Source organism: Zootoca vivipara, chromosome Z, assembly GCF_963506605.1.
Source record: "Zootoca vivipara chromosome Z, rZooViv1.1, whole genome shotgun sequence".
NCBI classification, from domain to species: domain Eukaryota; kingdom Metazoa; phylum Chordata; class Lepidosauria; order Squamata; family Lacertidae; genus Zootoca; species Zootoca vivipara.
In genome coordinates this window covers 31657211-31684098 of record NC_083294.1, presented here as the reverse complement: position 1 = coordinate 31684098, position 26888 = coordinate 31657211, and the positions used below count along the sequence as shown (strand labels likewise).

The window sequence follows — 26888 nt, the reverse complement described above, 5'->3', positions numbered from 1 at the left end:
TCCCACCACAGCAGTCAGATAAGCCTATAGAAAGGCACATAGACAGTGTGGCAACTCCAGTGGGCCCTGGCAGTTGCCCATGGGTGCCTGGTGAAATACTGGCTGGCATTAAAAAAAAAACCCTAATGATTTCAACCTAGTTCAGGTGAGATTTCAACCAAGGCCCTTCAACTTACTCTGTTGGTAAGCCTAACCATATCTACCCAGAAGTAAGTCCTACTAAATTCAATGGGGCTTGCTGTCACGCAAAAAGGGTCAGGACAACAGCCTTAAACTGGTTTGACCATCATCCCCATTGTCCTGGGAGCACTGGGAACTGGGGCTTTTCTGAAGAGCCCAGGGATCCTTAACAGAATTCTCAGAACTGCTCATCAAACTATGATCCAGTCCAGCCCTGGAAAACCATGACACTTAAGCCAGTAGAAAGGAAGCAGAAAGTACGCACTGCAGATAATTCTCTTACAGTGCAGACCTAACCATGCCCACTCAGGAGAACATTATATTGAAGCTTATGCCCAAGTAAGTGAGTTGGTTCCTATGCCACTCTGCTATGCCAGCTCTATAACCACGCAACAGTGCTTACTTTAACGCTGCTTACTTTAACGCTCCGATGAGCATGCTCACACCTGCTTTTTAATACCAGTCTACTCCCACATTAACTTCAACTGAGAGACCACCTCAGTGGGGATTAAACTACCGCTGTTCCTCTTTGTTTTGCAGACCCACCAAGCAGAAAAACAGCAATTATCACAAATTGCATTAAGTAATGAAGGATAGAGGACATTGCTTTTGGGGGGGGGAGGACATTCTACCCTGCTGTTTCTGCCCAGGAGTATTAAACTTGCCGCCGCCGCCACTACCATCACCACCTCCTGCATTTTTAACAGCTGCATACCCAGCTACCTCCACCACCCGTTGCTTGAAACAACAAGAAGGGAGAGTAATGCTCTTGCATTCAGGTCCTGCTTATGGGCTTCCTACAGGCATCTGGTTGGCCACTGCGAGAGCAGAACATTGGAGTAGATGGGCTCCTGGCGTGATCTATCAGGGCTCTTATTGTGGCCTTATTTATATGCAGCAGTTCCCAAAACAAAGATGCAGAGATGGGGGGGAAATCATAAGCCAGAGGAAATAGTGGGGAAAGTAATGGCAACAGGTACTGGTGAATGATTGCCAGGGAGGAGAAGGTAGTTCTTAGGGGGAGAGGTGAGGAAAGAATCAAGCAGTAAGGAACACATTTTCCCCTCTCCCTCTCAAGTGGCCCAAACAGGTTAGGGCCATAGAAAATGCCTCACACTGACAATGGCTGCTGGTTCAACCAGCTCATTACAGTCCACACCAGGGCAGTCTCGAGCAGGTCGGCCGCCCTGGCGCTGAGGGGCGGAGATCGCTCTGGCGCCCTCGCAGGGCGCAGCATGGTTTCCGCGTGGCGCCCTGCCTACCAGCCCGGCACCCTGGCGCACCACACCACTGGGGGTCTACCTAGAGCCGGCCCTGGTCCACACTGGCTGATTATGACTGTCTAGGATTCCAGACAGAGGACACTTTCAGCCCTACCTGGACATGCCAGGGATAGAATCTGAGACCTTCTGCATGCAGAACAGATGCTCTATCACCAAGCTTCTTAGACCCCATGGTTACAGATCCTCCCTGCTAAGAACACAGAAAGTTACCTTGAACCATGTCTGACCACAAGTCCATCAAGCTCAGTGCGGTCTACACTGACTGGCAACAGCTCTCCAGGATTTCAGACGGGGCATTTCCAGCCCTTACCTGGAGATGCCAGGGATTGAACCCAGGACCTTCTGCATGTTAACCAGATGCCCTACCACCTAGTTACATCCCTTCCCAACAAACTGGGTTCCAAACCTGCCTCATCATTGCAGAACATAACACCTATGAGGGACAGGTGGGAGCTTTCTAAGAGCCTGTCACAGCCTGCAGTTGAGGTCTACTGCCATCTTACCTGAGGGACTGTGCACACCTAGCCACAGAAAGAGCGGGAAAGGAGGGCAGAGAAGGGTATACGGGAAATTCATGGCTGTTGGGTTTTGTTTTTTAAAAAAGGTAAAACCTTTTTGGTTTATCCCAGTGTTTATCTGGATGTTTTAATCTCCATCTCCAATCCATATGCAAACAAACCTGTGGCCACATATGTAGCTAGCGAAAGCACAAAAGCTCTGTCAGAGCGGAGGAATGGAAAACAACATTCCTCTCAAGGTATCGGAGCTGTTTCTCCTAAGCCTCCCAGGGATAAAGAAAACAGCAGTAGAGGATGGTGCCCATTGGGACAGGCAGGGCAGGAGGCCAACAGTAGGTGGAGCCAGAGCCGATGACAGGCAGAGCCAACTCATTCTAGGTTTGTTCCCATTCTCTGCCTGAGTTCTACAAAGGCAACTGTGGGAAGCTGGCGGTCAATGCCACCCCTAGCGTTGTATGTGAGGAAGAAGACAAGCAGCTGGGAGTGGGGTGGCTGAGGGCAGGCTGGGGTTGTGCGGGGCAGTGCCCCATTTGCCCTGATGGATGCTGGAAAACAATGTGCTACTTTGGCTCTTCTAGAAATAGATCCAACTACAAAGCATGGTTTGTGAATGTCCACACTACAGATCGTGAAGCTGAGGCTCCAATACTTTGGAGAAGAGAAGACTCCCTGGAAAAGACCCTGATGTTGGGAAAGATGGAGGGCACTGGGAGAAGGGGACGACAGAGGACGAGATGGTTGGACAGTGTTCTCGAAGCTACCAACATGAGTTTGACCAAACTGCGGGAGGCAGTGGAAGACAGGAGTGCCTGGCGTGCTCTGGTCCATGGGGTCATGAAGAGTCGGACACGACTAAACAACTAAACAACAACAACAACATCACTACAGTGCAGACACAGAGAAAGATATGTGTGTTGTGTTGTAGTGGTGCTCCTTCACCAGCAGGTCCCAGGCAGGAAACAAACAATTCAAAATGCAGTATATTAAAAAACCAAACTAAATCAGTCATAGCCATAGGGTGGGTCTTCAAAACACGCATCTCAGCCGTCAATAGCCAGGGCAAAGAAGTGTGTCCCTTGCATTTGCAAAAAAAAAAAAACTGTGTAGAGAAGGTGTCAGACTCCCATCAGTCCCAACCAGAATGGCCAATGGTTGGGAATGATGGCAGACGCAGTCCAACAACATACGGAGGGCACTGTATTCGCTGCTCCTGTCCTATGCAAAATATTAAAATAAAAGAACACCCTGCAATGCAGGAAAGTAAGGTGATGCCCAAGGGCTAATCTGTTAATCCCAATGGATTGCAAGACCAGCAGCCTAGCAACTTGCAGGTGCTAGGAGAGGCTGGTTTTCTTTCTGTGCTGAGACAGACTGCCTGACACCTGGCCTGACTTCGGCCTGCACCTGTATGCAATCCATCTGCCTCTGATATATCAGATGCCCAAAGCCTGAGTCACTGGTCTGATGTACCTGGTGCCAGGAGGGTGAACAATTGGGGGGGGGGGAATGGCCTATGCAAGTTAGGTTTGCATAGGTTGATTTGCATTGGAAAAATTTTCTAATGCCTTAGGGAGTGCTCTAATTTAACGCATCTATTTTATTTAGTAAACAAAGCTAAAAATGTTTGACACTGCAAAGCCTGCCTAATATGCCCCATGCCTGAATTAAAGGATTTGTGGCCACATTCACACCATAAAGCACTTCGATACTACATTAAACAGGCATGGCATCTCCCAAAGAATCCTGAGATTTGTTAAGGGTGCTGAGAATTATGAGAGCTCTATGCCCCATCATGAAGCTACAGTTCCCAGTGTTCCCTAGGAAGTGAGGTTTACTGTATTATTAAACTACTTTGGGAATTGTAGCTGTGAGGGGAACAGGGGTCTCCTGGCAACTCTCAGCATCCTCATCAAACTCCAGCTCCCAGAATTCCTTGGGGGAAGCCATGACTGTTTAAGGGCTGGCGGGGCAACAGCAGAAAAATCAGACGTGTTGACCTTCAAATGTAGTTGTATTACAGCTTCCATCATCCCTGACTGGTGGGAATTGTGGTCCCAACAATATCTTGAAGTCACCACATGGGCAGCCCTTGGCCAACATCATTTGCTCCATCCTCTGACTCAACCTCATGTGAGCCAAAACACAGACAAGGGGCTCCTTGGACAACAGCAGAAGCTTTGTCCATAGGCATCTTATGTAGAGGAGACGGCAGTTAAATGGCATAAAGGGGAGTGATTTTGCTGCTGTTGGTGCCAGAGTGAAGGGGTGATAGAACTATCTGCCTTTACAGAGGAGATATGCAAGGACCTGTAGCAGAGGAATTATGCAAGAACCAGGAGTTGTGTCGTCAGTGTAGTGTAGTGGGACCAACTCTATGGAACTTCCTCCCACTAGAAATTGGGCAGACGTTGCCTGTGATAAATCCCTGGATTGGGCTCATCACCCCAAAAAAACTAAAGTCACCATCAGTGTACCTGTTTACAAAGACGTAAATCCATAGTCACCTGCATTTACCAAAAAAGACAAAAAACGAAGAGCGGAGCGGAGCAGGTCATAAATATTTCAACAGCTTCTCAGCTTTGTTATTCTGTTTAAAGCAGGAAACATGACAAAACCTTTGATTGTTTTACTTAATACCAAATAATAATTCAAAGAGCAACAAACCAGCGTTAGTCAAGGATGCCCAACAGAAGGGTTGTGTGCACAAATCCATGTGCATTTCCTTCTCCTAGCAGCGAAGAAAATGGCTTATCTCATGATAAAAGCTTCACTGTTTCACAGCATGTGGGTGTTTTCTCCCCTCCCAAGAAGGGGGGAAGCAAGGAAAATAATAAGACATTTCATCGTTCAAATATAAAAAGGACAGATGTAGGAAAATCACCCCCAGGGAAATTGGCTTCATTTCACTGAAATCTGCAACAGCTTTCATACTTTTCTTCCATTTTTATGCAATGTGTTAGAGACACCTGATACACCATTGGTGACTGGTCCATTATTCCACCAACCTCAGTCTACTAACAGCTAGCCCTCACTTGCCTGCCTCCTTACCTACAACCAGTCAAGGGTGTGGCAGCATGACCTGTCAGCTTCTCCCTCCTTAGTCTCAGTGTTGCCCCTTGTAAGACCCAGCAAAGAAGAAGATGGTGGTCACAACTACAATTAGCTGGATCTGCCTGTCATTGACTGTTCAGGCTCCCTGCCTTCCTCCCCACTAGTACCAATGGATACCAGCCACTAGTGACATCATGGTGGAACGTAGGGAGCTACCTATCCAAGAGAGGACTATTTCTCCACCTAGTCCAGAGTTTTCTACTCTGACTGGCAGCAGCTCTCCAGGACCTTCAAGCAGAAGAGCATCTCTCCGATTCTCTCCTATCTGATCATTTTAAGTGGATGTGCCACGGATTGAACTTGGAGCCTGCTGCGTACAAATCTGCGTACAAATCCACCCACTAGAGCAATGGCCCTTCCATCTGGAAGCAAACCATTATATAACAGAAAAGCTCCCTCTGCTGCTCAACAGGGCACGGCAAGAACCAAGAGCTGGAGATTGCGGAGAAACAGACTTCATCATCATAATAATGTTATTATCTATACCCCACCCATCTGGCTGGGTTTCCCCAGCCACTCTGGATGGCTTCAGCTCATTGGGAGAAGAAACTTTCTAATGCAAAGAGCTGCCTCAGGAGGTGATGGGTTCTCCTATGCTGAAAGAGCATTCAAACAGAGGCCGGGCAGCCATTTGCCAGTGATGATTGAGCTGCAGCCTGCATTGCAGGTCCTGGGAACATAAGAAGCTCATCTAGTCCAGCATCCTGTTAACACTTTGGCCAGCCCTTGGGGAAGCCCATTGGCAGGATGTGAACCCAAGAGTTCTATCTTCTCCTGTGGTTTACAACAACTGGCATTTAGAAGCACTACTGCCCTCTGACAGTGGAGGCAGAACACAGCCATCAGGATCAGTAGCCACTGATAGCTTTATCCTCTGCGAATTTATCTAGCCCTCTTTGAAAGCCACCCAGGTTGGTGGTTGTCACTGCCCCTTGTGGGAGCAAATTCCACTGCTTAACTACGCGATGTGAAAAGAAGTTTCTTTTGTCATTTCAGAATCTTCCATTATTCAGCTTCAACTGGAAGCTGTCCGCAAGTTTTACATCAAGCAGGGGACTAGGTCGATGACCTTCATGATGCCCCTTCCGACTTTGTGATTTGAAAAAGCTCTGCCCATTCTGTCAAGTAGTGCTGATGCTCACCTAAGTAACCCTGTAATCAAACCACAAGGCTCTTGAATTTCATTTGGATTTTATAGTACCTTATTTATGGCAGCTTTAAGTATTGAAATTTGCATCTCAACTCCTCCCAAGGTGTTTGAGACACTGTAGATGTAGTCGCATCCTTTCTTTATTGTTATTATTCTCACAACCGCTATGTGGGTAGCACCATAGCTCAGTGGCAGAGCATCTGCTTTGCATGCAGAAGGTCCCCAATTCAGTCTCCAGGTAAGGCTGGGAGAGACATCTGCAAGAAACCCTGGAAAGCTACTGCTGCCAGTCAGTGTGGACAATACTGAGCTAGATGAAGCAATGTCCTCAGCAGAAGGCAGCTTGCTATGATCCTGTGTGAGATAGACCAGCCTGAAAGAGCATGATTGGCCCGGGGTCATCCAAGGCTGAGAAAGGACTCAAACCCAGGACTTCTGAGTAAAACAGTCCAACCACTATACAGGTGATTCACATTTTGCATGAGGGTAAGCAGCCTTATTAATATTATTCCCACCTATTATTATTATTATTATTATTTCGCATCAACCCTGGCGATCAATTGATGCGAAATAAATAAATTAATAATAATAATAATAATAATAATAGGTGGGAATAATATTAATATGTATTGTAATCGCAAGTACTTGGCAATCATTTTTAATGATTTCTGTGCAATCTTACAAACTTGTTCGCATTATCTGACATTTTCAGAAGGTAAAATTAAAATTCTTTGGTTTTCTGAAAGCAGTTTGTGTATGTTGAGTGTTTATGTTTTTAAAGAGAAAAATTAATAAAATTTATATTAAAAAAGAAAAGAAAGCAGTTTGTGTGCTCCTTCACCAAATGTAGACTTATCAAGCCTAATGCTTTCCAATCACAAAAACAATGGCAGATTTGAATTCATCACACCCCAAAAACATATTTTTAAGACCCTTCACTAAATAAATTTGCAAAACTTAAGTATTGCCCCCTAAAATGGCATGCCTCACTCTGGCAGTGCCCATGGGCCCTTCTGCTCCCTTCCCAGAACCCAGTGCCAACTTTACTTTGCATGCTTCTTTTGCCTTGGGAAGGCAGCTTGAGGGCTCTGGTACCTAGCATCCCAGGGTCCTCTCACCACCTTCCCAAAGCCTGGTGCTGCCTTCTCAAAACCCGCTGAGTGCTTGCTCAGCTTTGGGGAGGAGGCGCTCCCACTGCCTTTTGAGAGCTCTGGCAGTTTCCCATCAGTGGTGGACCTTGGGGCCTCAAATCCCAGCAGTTTCCTGCACAACCCCAATCTCTCTCTCTCTCTCTCTCTCTCTCTCTCTCTCTCTCTCTCTCACACACACACACACACACACACACACACACACACACACACACACCACCTCTTGGCTTCCATTCTACATAATGGTTGCTGAACCCATGGCAGCACCAAGGCTCTGTACCCAAGTGTGACCTGCTCCCCTAAATCCGCCTTTGATCCCAGAGCTCTCCCACCACCTTCCCAAACTTTGTTCAGTGCTTCCTCAGCTTCGAGAAGTTGGTGCAAGGGATCTGGCAGTGTCTCAGAGCCCTCTTGATGTCATACTAAAGTCCTGTCAGCGCATGAGCCGTCGCCACCACCACCGCCACCACCGCTACCGCCCGAGTGTTTATTCAAGCTTTGGAAAGGTGCTGCAAGGGCTCTGGCAGCATCCCAGTGCCCTCTTGTCCATTCAGCTTTGGGAAGGAGCCCGAAGGACTCTAGGACCCCACCAGAGCTCTCCTGACCTCTTACAGATGCTGCTAGAACCCTCAATCTTTCGCCCTAAGGCAGGCAAGCCTGTGGTCACAGGTTTGCACAAGTGGGTGGGTGGGTTTCCTCTGCTCTCCCCATTTATTTATTTTTCCACGCACTCACACACTGGCACACAACACCTCACTCACGCAAAGCTGCAATTGCATAAGTTAAACAAGCGTAAGATGCAAGTTACCTGTACCACCCTGGCTGAAATCAATCAAAGGATGTTTAGCTGAGTAACCATGTTTCTTGCACAGCCCAGACAGTGCCTTTTAGCTCAGAGCTAAATCCCATTTAGTTCATCAAGGTTTTTCCCAAGCCAGTATGCTCAGGATTGCAACCTTAATCAGTTAACAGGCTGAATTTCTCATCAAATCTCAATAAACTTACAGTTCAGTAGCCTGATTTAGTGAAAGAAAACGGAGATAGCTTAACATGTATAAAGCAGAAGCCATCACCCACCATTGGGCTGTTTGAAGGGAGGGTATCCCCCACTTAGATATTTTGCCTAAGTGTTTTGTTTTGTTTTTTGTTGTTGTTCTTACTTCTGCAAACTGTGGGGTTCTCCCCACCCCACCCCAAGCGTGTCTTTCCATTTATAAAAATTAAAATCAATAAATACAGTGGAGCAATGGAATTATTTTTAAAACCCATGCCTCTTAAGTTGAGACACTTCTCCTTTACCATGCATTTGTAACTAACACAGTCAGAATTAACATCCAGTTCATAAACAGAATCAGAGGATGAGGACAGGGTGATGATGTCACTGGCAGGGACAGCCATGTTTCATGAAGATAGAAGAAAGGAAGAAAAGCCAGTAGAAAATCCATGCCTGTCTGAGTCTTATGTGGTGACATCTGACCACCAACTATACAATATCAATATACAATATCAACATTCAATTGCTACTTAAATTAAGAAAGCTCAATCTGCATTCACAACCTGTGCTAAATGCCTTTGTTTAAATCGCAGGGTGACACCTGAAAAGATCCAAATCAGCCACAGTAACACAGTGATGATGGGTCACATAAAAAAACCCAAACTATAACGCCGAAATTAATTCTTTAGACATTACTTTTACATGCACACGTGCACATTGTTGGGTCAACATAATGTAGGGGTGGAAACCTGTGGAACCATGGCTGCTGTTGGACGACAACTCCCATCAATCCAGATTATTCCTGGGACTGATGGGAGCTGGTGTCCAACAATATCTGGGTGGTCATTGGTTCTCCAACCCATGGAAGGAACCAATGCCAACAGCTATAGTGGTACCTTGGTTTGCATACATCTTTGTTTGTATACGTTTTGGATTACAAACACGTCAAACCCAGAAGTATGTGTCCCAGTTTGCAACCTTTTTTTGGATTACAACCCTTTTGGGGGGGGATTACGAACAAAAAAAATTTGGAGGCCCCATTGGTGAAAGCGCGCCTTGGGTTACAACCTGTTTTGGTTCACAAATGGACCTCCGGAATGGATTATGGTTGTAAACCAAGGTACCACTGTAGTCCTAAAGTATGTCATAGAGTGAGAACCTAAGGACTGCTTTCTGCATCAGATCAAGGACCTCTGAGTCTTCAAATGCCCTGGGAAGTCCACAAGCATGGCATGAAGCCAAATGCACTCCCTTGTTATCCATCCCCAAGAGCTATTACTCAAGTAATCTATGAGGACCATGAATATGGAAGTCCTGTATTGCCACCAGGACCACTAGCCACCATTGACAGACTTCCTTGTCCTCCATGAATATGTCAAAACATTTCTTAAAGTCATCTAAACCTAGGTCCAGCTAACCCAGCATTCGACTTCCAACCAAAGTCAAGACACATGATGCTGGGCATTCATAAGCAGACCATGAAGGCTGGGGGAAGGCTCAACATTTCTCAAGTCCCCTCCCCCTCCACACTCACCTCCGGAAGTGGCATCCCATTGATGATGAGATCTGGTTGCTGAGGGCTCTGGCCGGTGAAGGTGTGGTGGTAGATATGGTTGGACCCCGTGTTCCTGTTGTTTTGGTTTTCTACGTTGAGGAAAGTGCTTTCAGATCTGCGGCAACCCAGAGGCAAGGTCTGCTGGTGGTAGTCAAAGTAGTTGAGAGATGACGTGAGGGAGGAGCAACTCACAACGTTCATTTTATCGGTCTCCTCTACATCCCGTGGCACCAGGCGGATGTCATTCTTGCTGATTTTTTTCTTCTTGTTCGATTTCTTTTGGTGCCCATAGGAGTACTCTGCAATTCTGCAGGACACAAGAAAGCAAAGTGAGTATCTTACTTCATCCTCAAAAAAAGACTGTATACTAGTCAACAGAGAGTCCCAAAGGACTGGTTGCCCATCCACCTGCAGGGTCATCGACTTGGCTCTTGTGATAACGGAGGGTCTTTATTTTTTCACAGGCATAAAAAGTTTGTTGGTCAGTGTCACAGTGGCCGGAGTGGACTACTTCAGAGTAACGACGCTACGCAGCTCTGCATTTTATTCTTTTATTGGTGCTGCGTATTTACAGTGCTCAAGTCATTGCTATTTACACGGAGCGATGTTGTCAGTCGGTTTCAGAACCTCCTAATGGCTTTTGGCGCGTCTTTCTCCAACACAAAAGCTTTGGCAGACCCATCCTCTTGCCCCTCCTCTTCCTGCGTAATTCTGGAGTTGGAGGGATGGGTCTTCCCCCCTTGCTTGCCCCTTCCTGTCCCACCTGGGACCCTGGCTCCTCTACCTTGCCTGAGCCTCGGACACGACTTCCTGCTTCCCCACTGGAATCGGAACTCTCCCTGCTTTCCCCTTTGCTCGGGGACGGGCTTGAACTCAGGAGGGGAGGGACTTCGCGATATCCCCTGTCCCTCACATCCACCCCCCTCCCAAGCTCTCCTTCACCCCTCCCCAGGCCCCCCCCATGTGTCGGTGACGACTGGAAGCCTAAGAACTCAGTGCTCTCCGAGCCCGTTGGTGTGAATACCTCCCCCCAGTCCTGCGAGCCCCCCCCTTCCGCCTGGGCGGACGGGAATCCCAAAAAGTCCGTGGCGTCAGAGCTGGTGGGGGTAAAAACGTTCTGCCAATCTGCTCCTTCCTCTGACTGGGTGGATCTCGGTGACACCCATACCTCATCCTCTGGTTCCTCAAACTCCGCTTCCCAGCGCCATGGTGAGCTGCTCTCCCGTGCCTCCTCCTCCTCCCCCTCCCTTTCCATGTGCCAGGGCTTGGGTCTGTGGGGAAAGAGGGCGTGAAATTCTTCCACCAAGAATTCCTCCTGTATCTGAGTGGCTGGGACCCATTCATTCTGGGACGGTGGAGCATCCTCCCATGCCATGAGGTACTCCAGTCCCCCCACCCCCCACCTTGAATCCAGGATGGCCGTGGCCTCATTGAGTTGCTCCCTGCCTTCCCTCTCCCCCCCTCCCTCGGGGGTTTGTTCGCTGTCTCGGAGCCTGCTGCTTTCCCTGTACGGCGACAGCAGCGATCTATGAAACACTGGATGCACCCTCATGTCCTCTGGCAGTGCCAGCCTGTATGCCACCGGGTTTACCTGTTGCGTGACCGTGAAGGGGCCCAGCCTTTTGGGTGCCAGCTTTTTGCACCTCCCTCTGGTGGGAAGGCCCTCCGAGGACAACCACACCTTGTCCCCCACCCTGATGACCTCCCCTTGTCGCCTGTGGCGATCTGCCCCCTTTTTGTACGCTTCCTTGGCCCTCTCCAAGTGTTCTCTGAGCTGCTGGTGCACCGTCTCCAGTTCCTCTGCCCAATCCTCAGCCTGTGGGCCCTCCTCCTCCTCCTCCTCCCTCTCCCTCTCTGGGAAAGATCTGAGGTCGCGCCCGTAATTGGCCTTAAAGGGCGACACCCCTGTGGAGACGTGCACTGCATTGTTGTAGGCAAATTCTGCTAGTGGCAAGCGATCCACCCAGTCCGTTTGCCGCTGGCTGACGTAGCATCTCAGGTACTGCTGCAGAATGGCGTTGACCCTCTCCGCTTGTCCGTTGGTCTGCGGGTGTCTAGCCGTCGACAAGCTGACCTCCACCTGCAGGAGGTTCATGAGCCGCCGCCAGAACCTGGAAACAAATTGGCGGCCACGATCCGAAATAACCCTTAAAGGTAATCCATGCAGTCTGAAAATGTGATCAACAAACAGTTTGGCTGTCTCTTCTGCCGAGACTGCCCTGGCACACGGTATAAAGTGACACATTTTGGACATAAGGTCCACCACCACCAACACTGCAGTCTTACCCCTGGACGAAGGCAGATCTGTGATGAAGTCCATGGACACCACTTCCCACGGCCTGTGTGGTGTGGCTAAGGGCTCCAGCAACCCTGGTGGCGCTGCTCTGACCACCTTCGCCCGCTGGCAGGTGGTACAGCCCCTTACATAGTCTCGAACATCTTCCCGCACCCCTGGCCACCAGAAGTGTCTCATGACTAGGTGAGCGGTTTTGTCCCTTCCAAAATGCCCCGCTGTAGGGTTGTCGTGCATCTGCTTGAGGACCGTACGTCGAAGCTGGGTGGTGGGTAGGTACAGCGCACCCTTGTAGAAAAGCAGCCCTCTGCGTTCTGCAAAGTCTTTTGCCTGCTCCCTCCCCCCTCTCAGTTCTCTGAAGATGCGGTTGGCAAATTCATCCGCTGCCGTCAGTGCTGTGAGTTCTGCCTCGCTCACCACAGCTGCTCCGCAGGACCATGCCGACGGGGGGAAAATGTGCCTTGGGGCTGGTGGCGCCTCCTCCTCCATGTACTCTGGCTTGCGGGAGAGGGCATCCGCCCTGACATTCTGCTCCCCCGGGATGTAGTGGATGGAGAAGTTGAAGTTCGAGAAGAACTCTGCCCACCGTATCTGCCGCTGGTTGAGCACCCTGGCAGTTCTCCAGAACTCCAGGTTCTTGTGGTCTGTGCACACCTGGATGGGGTGCTTCGCGCCCACCAGGAAGTGTCGCCAGTGCTGGAACGCAGCGTAGATCGCAAGAAGTTCCCTATCAAACACTGTGTAGTTGCGTTCAGGCTGTGTCAGCTTCCTGGAGAAGAAGGCACAGGGTCTCCACTCCCTGTTGGCGTCCAGTTGCAACAAAATTGCGCCCACAGCTTTTTCAGAAGCATCTGTCTCAATGCGTAGGGGCGCGTCCTGCACCACATGGAACAGGTTTTGGTCTGAGGCGAACACTCTCTTGAGGCTTTCGAACGCTGCTTGCGCCTCTGGTGTCCACTTGAACTTCTGCTTGCCTCTCAGGCAGTCCGTGATGGGAGCCGTAACGCGAGAGAAGTTCTTGATGAACTTCCTGTAGAAGTTAGCGAAGCCTAGTAGGCGTTGGGCATCTTTGCGCGTCCTGGGGCTGTGCCAGTCCAGGATGGCCTGCACCTTGTCCTTGTCCATCGCCAGCCCCTTGTCTGACAGCTTGTAGCCCAGGAAGTCCACCTCTTTGGTGTGAAACTTGCACTTCTCCAGCTTCACATACAGGTGGTTCTCCTTCAGGCGTTGCAACACCTCTCTGACATCTTTCACATGCTGCACTGGGTCATTCGAGTAGATAAGGATGTCATCTAGGAAGACCAAGCATTTCCTGAAGAGGAGGGACCCCAGGACGTGGTGCATGAAGGCCTGGAAGCATGCTGAGCCCCCTTGCAAACCGAAGGGCATCACCAGATATTCAAAAGAGCCCAGAGGCGTGAACATCGTGGTTTTCCATTCATCTCCTTCCCGGATCCTGATCAAGTTGTACGCCCCCCTTAGGTCCAGCTTGGTGAAAATCTTGCCCCTGCGTGCCGCTGTCAGGAGATCATCCACTCTGGGCATGGGGAAAGCCACGGGCTCTGTCACCGAATTCAGCCGTCTAAAGTCCACCACAAGACGGCGCTGTTGCGTGTCTTTCTTGTCCACCCAGAAGACCGGGCTGCCCCCTGCTGCCTTGCTTTCCCTTATGAACCCCCGCTTGAGGTTCTTGTCGATGAAAGCGCGCAGATCCTCCAGCTCCTGGTCTGACATGGCGTACAGCTTGGCTGGGGGTATCGTCGCCCCTGGCACCAGGTTGATCTGGCAGTCAAAAGGCCTGTGCGGGGGTAGGTGGTCGGACTCCGCTTCGCTGAAGACCTCCTGCAGGTCCCAGTACTGCTTGGGTATTGCCTCACCCCCTTTGATATGCATGGTGGCCACCGTGGCTATCGGAGGCCCCTCCCCCGGTTGGTGCTGCATGCAATGTTCCAGACAAAAGTCTGACCCAAACGTGATGCACCTCTGGTGCCAACTGATGGAGGGGTCGTGGCGCGCCAGCCAGCTCATGCCCAAGACGATGGGGGGGTCTGAGATGGTGGTGACGTTGAACGCCAGTGTCTCTGAGTGCCTTCCCACCGTCATTCTCATGGGGGGGGTTTGATGTGTGATGGCCCCTCCCAGCAGCTCCCTGCCGTCAATGGTTGCTACGTGCAGAGGAAAATCCAACTGCAAAAGCTGGATTTGGTGCTCTTCTGCAAAGCTTCTCGAGAAGAAGTTGGCGGACGCCCCACTGTCAATTAAGGCGAGGACCGTCAGGGGATAGCCATTTGGGAGCGTTAGCGTCACTTCTAGAACCACTCCTGCTCTGGGAGGGGTGGGCTGGCTCTGCACCTCTCTGTGCGGGTGGGCGGGCTGGGGCTGTTGTCTGCTGACTGTGCCTGGCTGCTGCCCCTTGTCTCCTGCAGCCAGGCTTTCCCGTTTCCCTGCTGTGGTGCTGCGTCAGTGGGGGAGGGCACCACCGTTCCCGCCTTTCCTTGCCACTCCCTGCGATGTGGGCAGTCTCTGACGAGATGCTGGGGTGAGTTGCAGAGAAAGCAATTCCCGCCCCTTCCCTCCTTGCGTCTTGGCGCCGCTGGGGTTTGAAAAGCCCGCGCGCGCGCGCTATCAATCTGCATGGGCTCCTGGTCCTGGCTGGCTCCAGGCGTGGCCTGAAAGGGTTGTTGAGGGAGTGGCTTCTCCTGCGACCGTGGGAACCAAGCCCGCTTTGCGCGCGTCGCTTGCTTGTCGTTCCACCGGGATTCCTGCCTCACCCCCACCGCCAGAGCTGCTTTGCTCAGCTGATCCATAGTACTGGGCTTTGGACCTCTCGAGAGTTCATCCTTCACCTCCTCGCTCAAACCCAAGTAAAACGCAGCTTGCATGGGAGGCGAATCCAAAACCCACCCCAGTCTGTGCACCAGCATGGTGAATTTCGCCCAATATGCGCGAACTGTCATATTTCCTTGGCGTAAATTATGCAGTTCCTCCTTAGTCTGGTCCAAATGACTATCGGACGAATACATCGTCCTCAAACCTTCTAGAAATTGTTGGACATTTTTCATGCAAGGATTCTTGGTTGCGATTAATGGTCTTAGCCACTCCCTGGCTGCTCCGGTGAGATGTTCCACAATAAACGCTACTCTGTGCTCATCATCGGGGAACTCATTCTGGTGCAGCTCAAGAGCATACACGATCTCAGTCTCAAAGCCCTGAAACTCCTTCGGGTCTCCATTGAACTTGCTTACAAGGGTCCCTGCTCTCCTTCCTGGCAGCACTTGGACTTGGGGAGCCCCTCCCGCCTTGTTTTTCTCTGCATCCAGCTTGTTTTGGAGGTCTACCGCCACCGCCCTTAAATGCTGCTCTTTTTCCTGGAGCTCTCTCACCTGTTCCGCAAGTTGTAGCCGGTCGTCCTGGACCTTCTTAGTCTCCTCTTTAGCTGCCTTCAATTCTCCCTGCGCCTGCAGCGACAGCTGTTGCAGTTCTAGCTGGGCTTGCTCAGCGATCTGCCGCCACTTCTCCGCCTCGGACACGCTCATCCCGGCAACTCCGAAGTAGCCCAAAAATGATTAGGAGGTTGCTGTCACAGTGGCCGGAGTGGACTACTTCAGAGTAACGACGCTACGCAGCTCTGCATTTTATTCTTTTATTGGTGCTGCGTATTTACAGTGCTCAAGTCATTGCTATTTACACGGAGCGATGTTGTCAGTCGGTTTCAGAACCTCCTAATGGCTTTTGGCGCGTCTTTCTCCAACACAAAAGCTTTGGCAGACCCATCCTCTTGCCCCTCCTCTTCCTGCGTAATTCTGGAGTTGGAGGGATGGGTCTTCCCCCCTTGCTTGCCCCTTCCTGTCCCACCTGGGACCCTGGCTCCTCTACCTTGCCTGAGCCTCGGACACGACTTCCTGCTTCCCCACTGGAATCGGAACTCTCCCTGCTTTCCCCTTTGCTCGGGGACGGGCTTGAACTCAGGAGGGGAGGGACTTCGCGATATCCCCTGTCCCTCACAGTCAGACACATAAAGACAACAAGTGAGGAATAAGGACACACACACAAAAAGTTCCCTTGGCTTTGTCTGCTGTTTAGAATTGTTGATATCTAGTTACCAGAGATATAGTTCAGCCTGCAGAAAAGGGAAGAAAATAATTTATGTAAAAATCCATGAAGTGAAAAGTGAATGCATTTCCATTGGTAATAAGGATCTGAAAAGTTATTTAAACGGATTAATATAAAACGTGAAAAGCAGGGAGAGAGAAAAAACCAGCAGAGAAAGGAGCGGTTCTATATGCGGTTTCCAATAGCAGTAAACCTGACACAAACAATTTGCCCGACCTCACCTGTAGGTGTGTTGTAAAACTATCAAATGCAAACTTGTGTCCACGAAGACGGGTGACCTTTTAAAGCCGTTTGGTGGGCCAGTAAGCATTTCTGTGGGCAAGTCGTTTTTGTGAACTTGTGAACCAGGATGCAACATCCGTCTTGAAAATGTTATTGCATTGTAGACTACCTTTTCTTTTCAGTTTCGTTTCTCCTCATCGCATCGGGCCAGTCAGAACCTTTCCCCCAATGCCAGCTCTTTCCTGCTCCCTTCAAACTTAACATTCCTGTTGGCTACTGTTTTTTGTTTGTTTGTTTTTTGGCAGACAAAGGTGTTGCGCTTCAGAAGGAGAAAATTATCTTTTTGACCTTCAATTGGTTTACAGAATGTAGGTCTGCTTTGTCTCTTGTACACAAGGAAAGGAGGTAAAGAGTGGGGGAGACAGAAGAGTGGAGTTATCAGTAAACAAGGACCAGAAAAATAATTAAAAACATGACCGCATTCAGCGTTATCTCAGTAAGTCTAGATTGAAGTAACCGTAGCTTGGTATTACCGTTGGGGACTGTGTATCGTTATCAGTGCCACACAGATGTAGATATGCAGAGAAGATGCCAGGCATTGCAGTCTTCCAAAAGAAATCAGTTCAACTTTAAGCAAGGCCTGAAAATACTTGTTTCCAAAAGTGGGGTCCACTTAACTTTCAGAATTGCCTGGCTTGAAAATCCAGGAACTGCAATGATGAAACCACAAGAGGAAGTAACCTGAGAGGATCTTTCCACCTTACATAGGTGTTGCTTATATTCTTACTTAATTGATAACAGGGGAGTTTGACCAGGGTGGCAAATGACACTAAGCCAGAAAAAGTATATTTACCTCTCATCACATGCATCCAGTGAAAGAGCACTTTTTATTAAACTTCCCTGGCACATTTGTGTTTATATAGCTTCACTGAAATACAGGACACTTTAAAGAGCAATGCAACCCAGGATGGGAGGGAGGGAGGGAGGGAGGGAGGAAAGTTTGCCTGTTCCCAAGGTATTAGCATGTAAATTTACTGATAGTAGTGGAAAGATATCAAAAGAAAGGGATATATAGTTCTGCATACTGCATACTGACCAATGGGCCAGCTAGCCCAGGATGAGCTAATCCGCTTGGCAGCAGCTTTTTAATATATCAGGCAAAGAGAAGTCTTTTCCCCATCACCTGCTACCTGAAATCGCTTGACTGAGGATACCAAGGATTAAACCTCAGGCCTTTTACATGTTGCAAAAGCTTCCATTCTACCACTGAACTAAAGAACCCTCCCCCAGAGGCAAGGTTAATGGATTACTGAGAGAACAGTGGACTGGAAAAGGAAAGGGTAATAGGAGATGAATGTCAGAAGATGTTGATTTTAAAAAAAAAAAAAGGAGTGGAAGAGAGAGATAGCAATCCAAATTGAACACACTGGAGGTCTGAAAATCAGACACAGCAGGCTGATGTGCAGCCATCAGAACCGAGCCAGTGGGTCTAAAGAACACTGCCCAGCTCCTGAGACTCGTCATCTCCTTCCACCCACCCCCCTCCGCTCTTTTCCACGGAAAATATACGTTGCACCAAGAATGCTTCTCTCCATTCACTTTCAAAGCTCTTCTGCTGTGGCTATATAAAGTGGTGGTTTGTTCCTCACTCCGGTCAAGAAATGTTCCTCCCAGTGTACATCTCTATACATTTTTGAAAACCCCAGGTGTGGGGGAAGAGATCCAGACACATAAAATGCCTTAACTGTGTTTGCCTAAACCTTTCAAGTTTGAAAACGCAGAATCTAAAATTTTGCCTACACGCATTTGTTCTGTTGTCTTATTGGAGGGTGGTGATGGTGCATTTTCCTCCTATTGACCAATGATTTAATTAACACACACTTCATTAATCCCTGAGCCATCACACCAAACCAACTGGTTATACAGAAGTGCAAATCTGTTAGTGGCGTTGACACAACTGTAAATTCTTTTTTCCTGCTTATGTTCAGTGCCTGCCTTTGCTTAATGGACCAAGATGGAAAGAAATTCAGCATATTAGCTCTCATTTAAAAGCCAAGTCGCTCCCTAGAAGAGTACATCTAATGGTTTTATTTTTGCAGCTGATTTTCCCTATGTGCACACACTTGCACACATGTACACACACAGGTATGTATGCATCTGTGTGCGTGCACACACAAAACCCTGGTGCCCATTGTAAAAATGAATGAAAGAGAAACTCCAGGCTCTCAGTCATCATTATATAGGTATAAATAAAACTTTAAAAGGCTGCACATTCTCCCAGATTCTCCAAATTGCCTGAGGCATTTGTATGTTTCAATAGAGAGGGCAAAATTAATTTCCATCCCTTCCATCAGAAATGACTTAGGACTGAAGGAACGGAGAAGTCACGGCTATTTCGCTCGTAACAGGATTAAACCATTTATGAGCCGCCGCAGCTGCTCCTTTATGGCGCCCAATTGATATTCATGTGCGGTTAGCGTTTGTCTACTAACTTGTGCAACACAGAGAATAGCAAGAGACAGACAATAATCGCCTGGCTGTTACATATTCAGGGGACTTCAATCCACGTCTTAAGCTTTCAAATACAGGCAGGGGGGGTTCATGCAGAGCCCCGCATATCAGACTTAAAAAGACCACCGAACAAAAGTGTAGCAAAAATAAGACAGCGTTATTTTAAGTGTCAGGAAAGAGCTATGGACAACCTTTTCACTTAGCAATCAATTGGGCTTAAAGTTGTGGGGGGGGGGTTGCTGGGGTGATGAGTAGAAGAGATGGCTTAGCTGTTGTTTTCTCTTTGCAAAACCTGCAGCACAATTTCCTAGTATGAGGGAGCACTCGCCTTCTCTCTCTCTCTCTCTCTTTCTCAAAAAGGCAATTTTAAAAAGGCTTTCGTGGTACATTTCTAGCTGAACCTTTCTTTCTTTCATCTCCTGTTCTGCCAGCTCCCTGTTCCTTACCTCCCGGAGAAAACAAGTGCAGCTCTAAAAAGCACCCACAGTGACCTCATCTGGTGGGGACAGGCTATTGACAGTATTGAGGAGGCCCTTAAAAAGCAATGTCCACCCGTGGCAACTGACATGAGTATGGGTTTATTCATCACTACAGCACCTACTCACAAACTTCCCCCATGGAGAATCACTCTTTCCAGTGATTCTATATATATATAAAAAAAACCCTAACAAAACACCCCAGCAATTTGTCACATCCAAGCCTGAGCAGAGCTCCATAGAAGCATATATCCACACCTACATGCCAAAAGGGAGCTGCAACCCTCCCTTGTTCTTTTTCTTGTACTAACATTTTACGTACTTTTTGGGGGGTGGGGATGTGTGTGGGACTTCTACACACACACACACAGGCAAAGTACAGATTTAACACTGATCCCAGCTGGCCTGTTTTAGATTAAGGATCATTTGTACCAAGCCATCATATTAGATCCACTTCACTAAATGGGATTTGGGTTTGTGTGAACACATTTTTTTTAAAAAAAAAAAGAAGAAGAAGTCTGCCAGGAATTGGCCATGGGTATTTTATGTGGAGCGACTTGATGCCTTCCTTTGGTTTGCAGTAAATTTTATTTTAAATGGCACGCTGAAAAGGCCAGGCAATAAATCCCTTTTTTTTTTTTTTGCTGGTACCAAGAAACAGACAGACTTTACCTGCAATTGTAGGTCCTGATTTCTTTGTTATCCCGTTTGCACTTTACTGCTACAAAGATCATGGTGACAAACAGAATAGCAGCAATGGAACCCAGGGCGATAATAAAAATCAGGGACAGGTTAACAGATCCTATGGATTCCTGGGCATCCAAGGATGGAGAAAGATATATCAAAATCAAGGCAGAAGCTGAAAGAGATGTTTTCCCATGGTCGTGGGCCACCACAATCAGCTCATAGGCAGTCTTTGAATTTTCCCCAAATGCTCTGGTGGTTCTTATTTCACCATTGACCTGGTCTATCTCAAAAAATCCTCTATCTCCTTCTGCCATCTCATAGGAAAGTCTGCCATTCTCCCCTTCATCATAATCATCTGCCTTGACCACCGTCACCAAGTAGCCAACCCCAGCATTCCTGGGGATGTAAACTTCTGCAGTCCCATTGACTAGAGTAGGAGCGGTTATCACAGGGGTGTTGTCATTGACATCCAGGACGATAACTCGGATAGTGGCATTGCTTTGCAAAGAGGGGTTGCCTCCATCTTTGGCCAAGACCTTGAACTCAAAAGACTTGGTTTGCTCGTGGTTGAAGGATCTCAAGGCATAGATGTCTCCTGAGTTTGGGTTGATGGAGACATAGGTGAAGACAGGCATGTCCCTGACTTGGGACGGCACAATCTGATAGGAAACACTGCCGTTAAGGCCTAGATCAGGGTCCCTTGCAGAAACTGAAAGGAGGTAGGCCCCAGGGGTGTTGTTCTCCTGCACAATGACCTGGTAGTAAGGTTTGGAGAAATGAGGGTGGTTGTCATTCTCATCTGTGATCTTGACAGTGAAGGATTTGGTGGCCTGCAAAGTTGGGATCCCATTATCCTTAGCCTGGATGGTGAGGTTGTACTGGTCCCTCTGCTCCCTGTCCAAACGCCCATCCACCAGGATAGTGGAGAAGCTTTCGTACTCTTGCAGGCGGAAGGGCACAGTGCCCAACAGTTTACATTGCACCCGGCCATTGGCACCAGAGTCCCGGTCAGATACTCTCACCAAGGCAATAACATAGCCCGGAGGCGCATTCTCACTGACCTCAACCAACTCGCTGTTGACAGAGAGCAAGTTAATGAGAGGGGGGTTGTCGTTAGCATCCTGCACAGTGACAGTCACCTTGCAATGCGCAGGGATAGAACTGGGGCCAAGATCTTTGGCCTGCACATCCAGTTCATAGGCATGGCCTTCCTCATAGTCAATTGCACCACTGACCGTAATCAGGCCCGTCTGGGGGTTGATTTGAAAGAGGTCCCTGGCCTTTTCAGAAACAAAGCTGTGAATGGAATACAGCACTTGCCCATTGGTGCCCTCATCAGGGTCTGTGGCATTGAGATGGATAACAGGCGTGCCAGGGGGAGCGTTCTCTGGCACACTCACTGTGTAGGCGGGCTCTTCAAAGAGAGGGTTGTTGTCATTTGAGTCAAGGACCCTGATGTTCAACTCCACAGTGCCAAAGTTGGGTGGGTCACCCCCATCCAAAGCTGTGATCATGTAACTGTAATGAGACTGAGTCTCACGATCCAGGCTCTTCTCGACCACCAGCTCAGCAAAGCGGGAACCATCTCCACGCACCTTGGTCTCCAAGCCGAAGAGGTCATTGGGCGTGATCTCATAGCTCTGCACCCCAAAGCTGCCCGAGTCCGGATCGTAGGCACTCTCCAATGGTACCCTGGTCCCCGGGCTGGCAGCCTCAGAGATCTCCAGCGCAATTTGGTCTGTGGGGAAGCTGGGCGCGTTGTCATTTAGGTCTTTGATCTCCAGCTTGATCACACAGATCTCCATGGAGCTGGACATGACCTCCAATGAGATCACGCACTTTAGACTCTGCCTGCAAAGTAGGTCCCGGTCAATCTTCTGTTTGGTGACCAGTAACCCCGAGCCAGGGTTGATGTCCACCAGGTGTGGGGCAGAGTTGGAGACCACGCGGAAAGCGGTGGGCTGCCGGGGATCCAGCACAAAGCCTGCATCTCGGGCATCTTTGGCGATATTGGCGATGACGGTGCCGGCTCTCTGCTCCTCCTCCACCGAGTACTTCAGGTTGATCAGGGCTCCAGCCCGAGTCCACAAGAGAAGGAGCAGCAAACGGAGCAGTGGGCACAGAATATCCATAGCTCACGGCTCAGTGCACCCACTGCCTCCTCCTCCCCTTCCCTCTTGTTGCCTGTTGATTTTGCGGCTGGAGGAGAGAGGGAGGGGTTTGGGCTTACTAGTTTGGGGGTTGTTTCAGTGATAGATAGAAAGAAAGAAGTGAATCAGAAGGAGAGGCAGGGTGGGTGGGTGGAGGTTAATCAGGAGAAGGAAGGGGGGATTTGGATGTGGTTACTTTAAGAGCTAATTGCTTTTTGCTTCCCTGCCACAAATCTTTCAGCCTCAGTCCCTAGAATAAGCACCACCACCTAAAGAGGGGAGAGAAACACTGAATCCTTATCTTCCACTCAGCCAGGTCAAGGAGAGTTCTAAGTTACAGCACAGCTATATTCAATTTTTTTTGGGGGGGGGGGGTCACAGACACACACACATCCTAAGTGCAGTCTGTATATCGGAGAGGGGCCTCAATTTACTTGCACCTGGCATGCGTAAATCTCTTTCTCTTCTTGCCCCCCTTTTCTTCACTTCCACTCCCTTCCCCCCCAAAAATTGTACAGACCTTTATGCAAAACGCGGACTCTCTGGGGAAGCCTCCGCTTGGCGAAGGTGTTCAGATACCCGGAGATTATTATTTTAGAAAAATGACAGTAATAAAGAGTGGGTGAAATCGGGATGTTAGAGAAGGAGGCTAGGGGATCTGGCGGAAAGTAAGGCTAGGGCATGCGGAGGAGGGGCTGTAGGGAAGGGGCCACTAGCCGAGGCAAAAATCCTTGTCCGGTCATGTCACACGAGCGAAACTAGCCCTGGGTGGGAAAGGAAAATCAGGCTGCTGGGGTGGCCTGGGAGGCGCGGGTGGGGAAGGAGTCAGCTCGGCAAAATCAGAAGGCAGAGAGAGCGTCTTCTTAGAGAACTGCCCCCGAAGCACCTCCGTGCACTAGATGAGAAAGCGGAGGCAATGTCATCCCCAAATTACAGGCTAAACTAAAGGAGGGGGGAGAGGAAACACAGGCAAGGGGGGGGAGGGCACCCTGGATCACAGTACCCACCTCCTCACCTCGGTGTGCAAAACGAGGAACTGCTGGTGGATGGTATTCCGTGGTTTAAACGGGGGTGGGGTAGAAAGGAAGAAGGAACCACCGCTGACGGCTCTGCGCTGGGCGGGAGGCACGAAGCAGGGCGGGGGGGAGGGAGAAAGAATCAAAGGCGCCGCTGTTGCAATCCTTCGCCGGGGAGACTCTCCTTTCTCCTCTTCTCTCTCCCCATGATTATTTCGCATTCGGCATCCTCCGGGCCGCTAGTCGCCGACGGGAACAAAGCGCAGGCGAGGAAAGTTTGGTTGCAAACCTCATCGTCCTTTTGCAAACTGTGGAGGGAGGAGGGGGAGGAGGAGCGGGGGGACAACTCTGGAGCTCAGGTGGAGCAGGAAGCGAGGTGGAAGAATAAATATCAGAATCCCTTGCAAAGAAGAGCTAAATTGGTGGATGCTGCCCCCCTCTCTCTCTCTGTCTCTCTTTAATGTTAAGTTCTCTGGAAGCCAATCCGCGGCTCCACCAGGCGGGCTGCGGGCGCCTTTGCAGAGGCCAGCCAGACCGCAGTGGCTTGCATCGCTCTCCAGCGGGTCAGCTCCTCGGTCCGCCGCTTCTCCCCTTTCTTTTTCTTTCCTTTTCCCCCCCTTTTCTGTTTCCAATTTTTTAATTTTACTACCCGCTCCCCCTGCCCGACTTTTGCATGCGCCGGCTTCTGCCTTCCTCCACCTCCTCCTCCCCCCACCACCAACCCGGCGCGCACTGCTGCTTCTTCTTCTGCTGCTGCTGCTATTATTGCTGCTGCCGCTGCTGCAAACTGCTGGCCGCACGCGAGCTAGAGACACAGCGGCTCCGGTCCCGAGCTACGGCAGGGCTTCAGCCAATCGGAGCCCGGGGAAGCGCGTTCCAAGCCGAAGGGGCGGGGCCCGGCGAGGAGGAAAGGGGCGGGGCCCGGCGGGCGAAATGTACAAGAGTGGTACCCAAGGGAGCGAGAGATAAGAGTACCCTTTTCGCGTGTGGGCGCGCGCACGCCGGGGATGCAGCGAAGAGGAGTCACTTTGCAGGGTTCTCCAGGGAGGCAACTGGCTTCCCCTCTCTCCTGTCATTCCACCACCCCTTTAGAAATGTGACGGGGCAAATCTAAGATTTGGATATTTCATTTCGTTTCGTGATTCCCCCCCTTTCCTGTAGGTTTGACTAACGTTTGTAGCGATCAGTGTTTGTTGTTTTGTTTTTCTAAGGCTGTTTTGTGAAAAGCACTTGTTCAAATATCATGAGACGGCTGGGAGTTTGCTCGGGGCAAAAATCCTGCAACGTTTTCCTTCCCTTTAAAACTTGCAAGGGCACGAAAACTGCTTGATGATTAACCTGCTTCCACGCGCACAAAGAGCCTTCTTTTCAGCGCAGAAAGAGAGGAGGAGATCAGCAGAAGCAGACTAAAGACGGGGGGGGGGTGATGAAGAAGTGCTTGGTCGGCTCAAACCCCGCGCGTTTTTACTCAGAAGTAAATTTCACTGTGTTCGGTAGGATTTTTCAGCAGGAGTTAATATTAAGCACACGACGACCTTGTAAGGTAGGCTGTGCTAGGAACGGTGCATTTCCCAACACCTGTGAGCTCCATTGCTTTGCTGAGATTTGAACCTGTTTCCATGAAAACACCTTTAGCCCCTGACACTGTACTGGCTCTCGGAGGCAGATTTAGGGGAGCGCAATCAGTTCGGTTGCACTGGGTGCAGAGCCTCGGGGGCAGCGCAACTATTATTAAGAATGGAGCGCAAGAGGGGGGACGGATTTGGGCGTCGCACAGGGCGCCGCTGAAATTAAGAGACCCCAAGGTGGTTCTTCTCTTTGCTGTTTGAAGCCAGCTACCTGAAAGATAACGACATAACGTGGTCATTTGGAGAATTATAAGTAGATACTTCTAAGGATGCAGATTCATGCCTGCAACAAGTAGTGTAATGCTTATTTATTGCAACGCATGAGTCGGTGAGAATTACGCACTTCAAGAAAAAAATAAACAGGCAAACCTTTTATTTTGCAAAAACCATCATGGATGCAAATATCCAAATAGAGATGTCCTCTGAATAGCCTTCTTTTTCCCCCACCTGATTTGGGGTTCAATGTAACTTAGAAGTTTGCATCTTTTAAACTACTGTTGAGTCCAATAAAATCTCTCCATCCCACCAATTCCGAAACCACCCCAGCCTTTATTGCAATGGGCTGAATGCTAGTGGCTTTATTTTAAACTCAAATATTTCTGTTGTCCAAATCTGTCTTAATCCCAAACATGGGAATGTGCCTTGAATGAGGTCAGCTCTCCTTAATGAATTTAGCACTATAAAAAGAAGAAGAGAGGACACCTCCTACAACCCCCCTCCTCCTCATTGTCTGTGCTTGTTAATTACGGTCACCGATGAATAGAAAGCAAGGGTTGTAAGAGCTCTTCCATGACTTGCTTTCAAACAAGCTGAATCCTTAAATCAATGAAACCGAAAAGTATGCTTATAAATCAATCAGACTGCCTTGGGAATTGATTTCACTGAACAAGGGCCTTGTCTGGGCTTCTTTCTGTTTGATTTTAGTTTAGTTAGGCTCAGTATATTGCTTTCTGTGGTTTGTATATTTCAATTCTGGCCCTTTCTTTAAGAATGAAAGAGAATGCAGGCATTTAAAGGGAACAAATGGGAGGGTAGGGTTAATTGCTAGCCATCTGCCCCACAGTGCAGGTATTTTTTTCCACACTAGAACAAACAATAAGAGTTTTGATGCTCTTGCCCACTCTAAACGTACAAAGATCTTTTTGGTCTTTCTTTGCATCTTAACTTAAAACGATCAAAATTTTCTCTTGGAAGTAGTAGAGAGTGATTAGTCTACCACTGTAAAAAGAAAATAAGAAAATGCATGATTAAAGTGTAAAAGCACATTATACCATGTGTTTCTATAACTGCAACAATAATGCGGTCAAGTAAACTAATAATCAGACACTAGGACAATTCTGGTGAGCTGTTAGATTGATAGTTCTGGCACCATGAGATGAGTGAAAAATAAAATGGATTCATAACTTTTTATGTATATATAACCATCCAAACCAACTTCCACTTATGTAAGGATGCATCATAAGAGAATAAATAAACCTCAAAGGAAACCAATTCACCAGACTTCCAGTGGGCTTCAGGGATCGCTTGTATATAGAACACAACCATAATACAAGAATGAACTTCATCATGCAGAACAAGCAGCAAGAGGTTTAAAGACAAAGATGGAACATTTTTTCGGAGGGAGGGAGGACTCCTTACCTCAGTGGCCGCAATGCAATGTAAATTAAGTGTGCATTGATTTTAATGCACTTTGCTATGCACAGAGTTGCAGCCTTAAAGTTCTGTTAATTTTATCAGCCGCCTTCCCAACATCTCAAAGTAACAACAGCACGAGGTGTCACGAGCACAGTAAAACCACAAGACAAGTACACATCCTGGATCTTCAAAATAGAGCACAAAGTGACAACAATAAC

The 26888-nt window shown here is 48.9% G+C and overlaps 1 protein-coding gene across 3 annotated transcripts in view; it reads right to left on the bottom strand.

Annotated features, from left to right (window-relative positions):
• PCDH19 (protocadherin 19) overlaps window positions 1-23526 on the bottom strand; it is a 144427-nt gene extending 120901 nt beyond the window's left edge. For 2 of the 3 annotated variants that reach the window (XM_035113428.2, XM_035113430.2), the window contains exons 1-2: window positions 20227-23386; window positions 9919-10246 (exon numbers count right to left, since the gene is read on the bottom strand). In XM_035113428.2, coding sequence (XP_034969319.1) covers window positions 9919-10246; window positions 20227-22373 — 2475 coding nt within the window. In that variant the 5' untranslated portion in view covers window positions 22374-23386. Of the gene's footprint in view, window positions 1-9918; window positions 10247-20226; window positions 23387-23406 lie in introns of those variants that run through there. The other variant, XM_035113429.2, reaches the window with a different exon arrangement.
• Between the last annotated feature and the right edge of the window lie 3362 nt (window positions 23527-26888).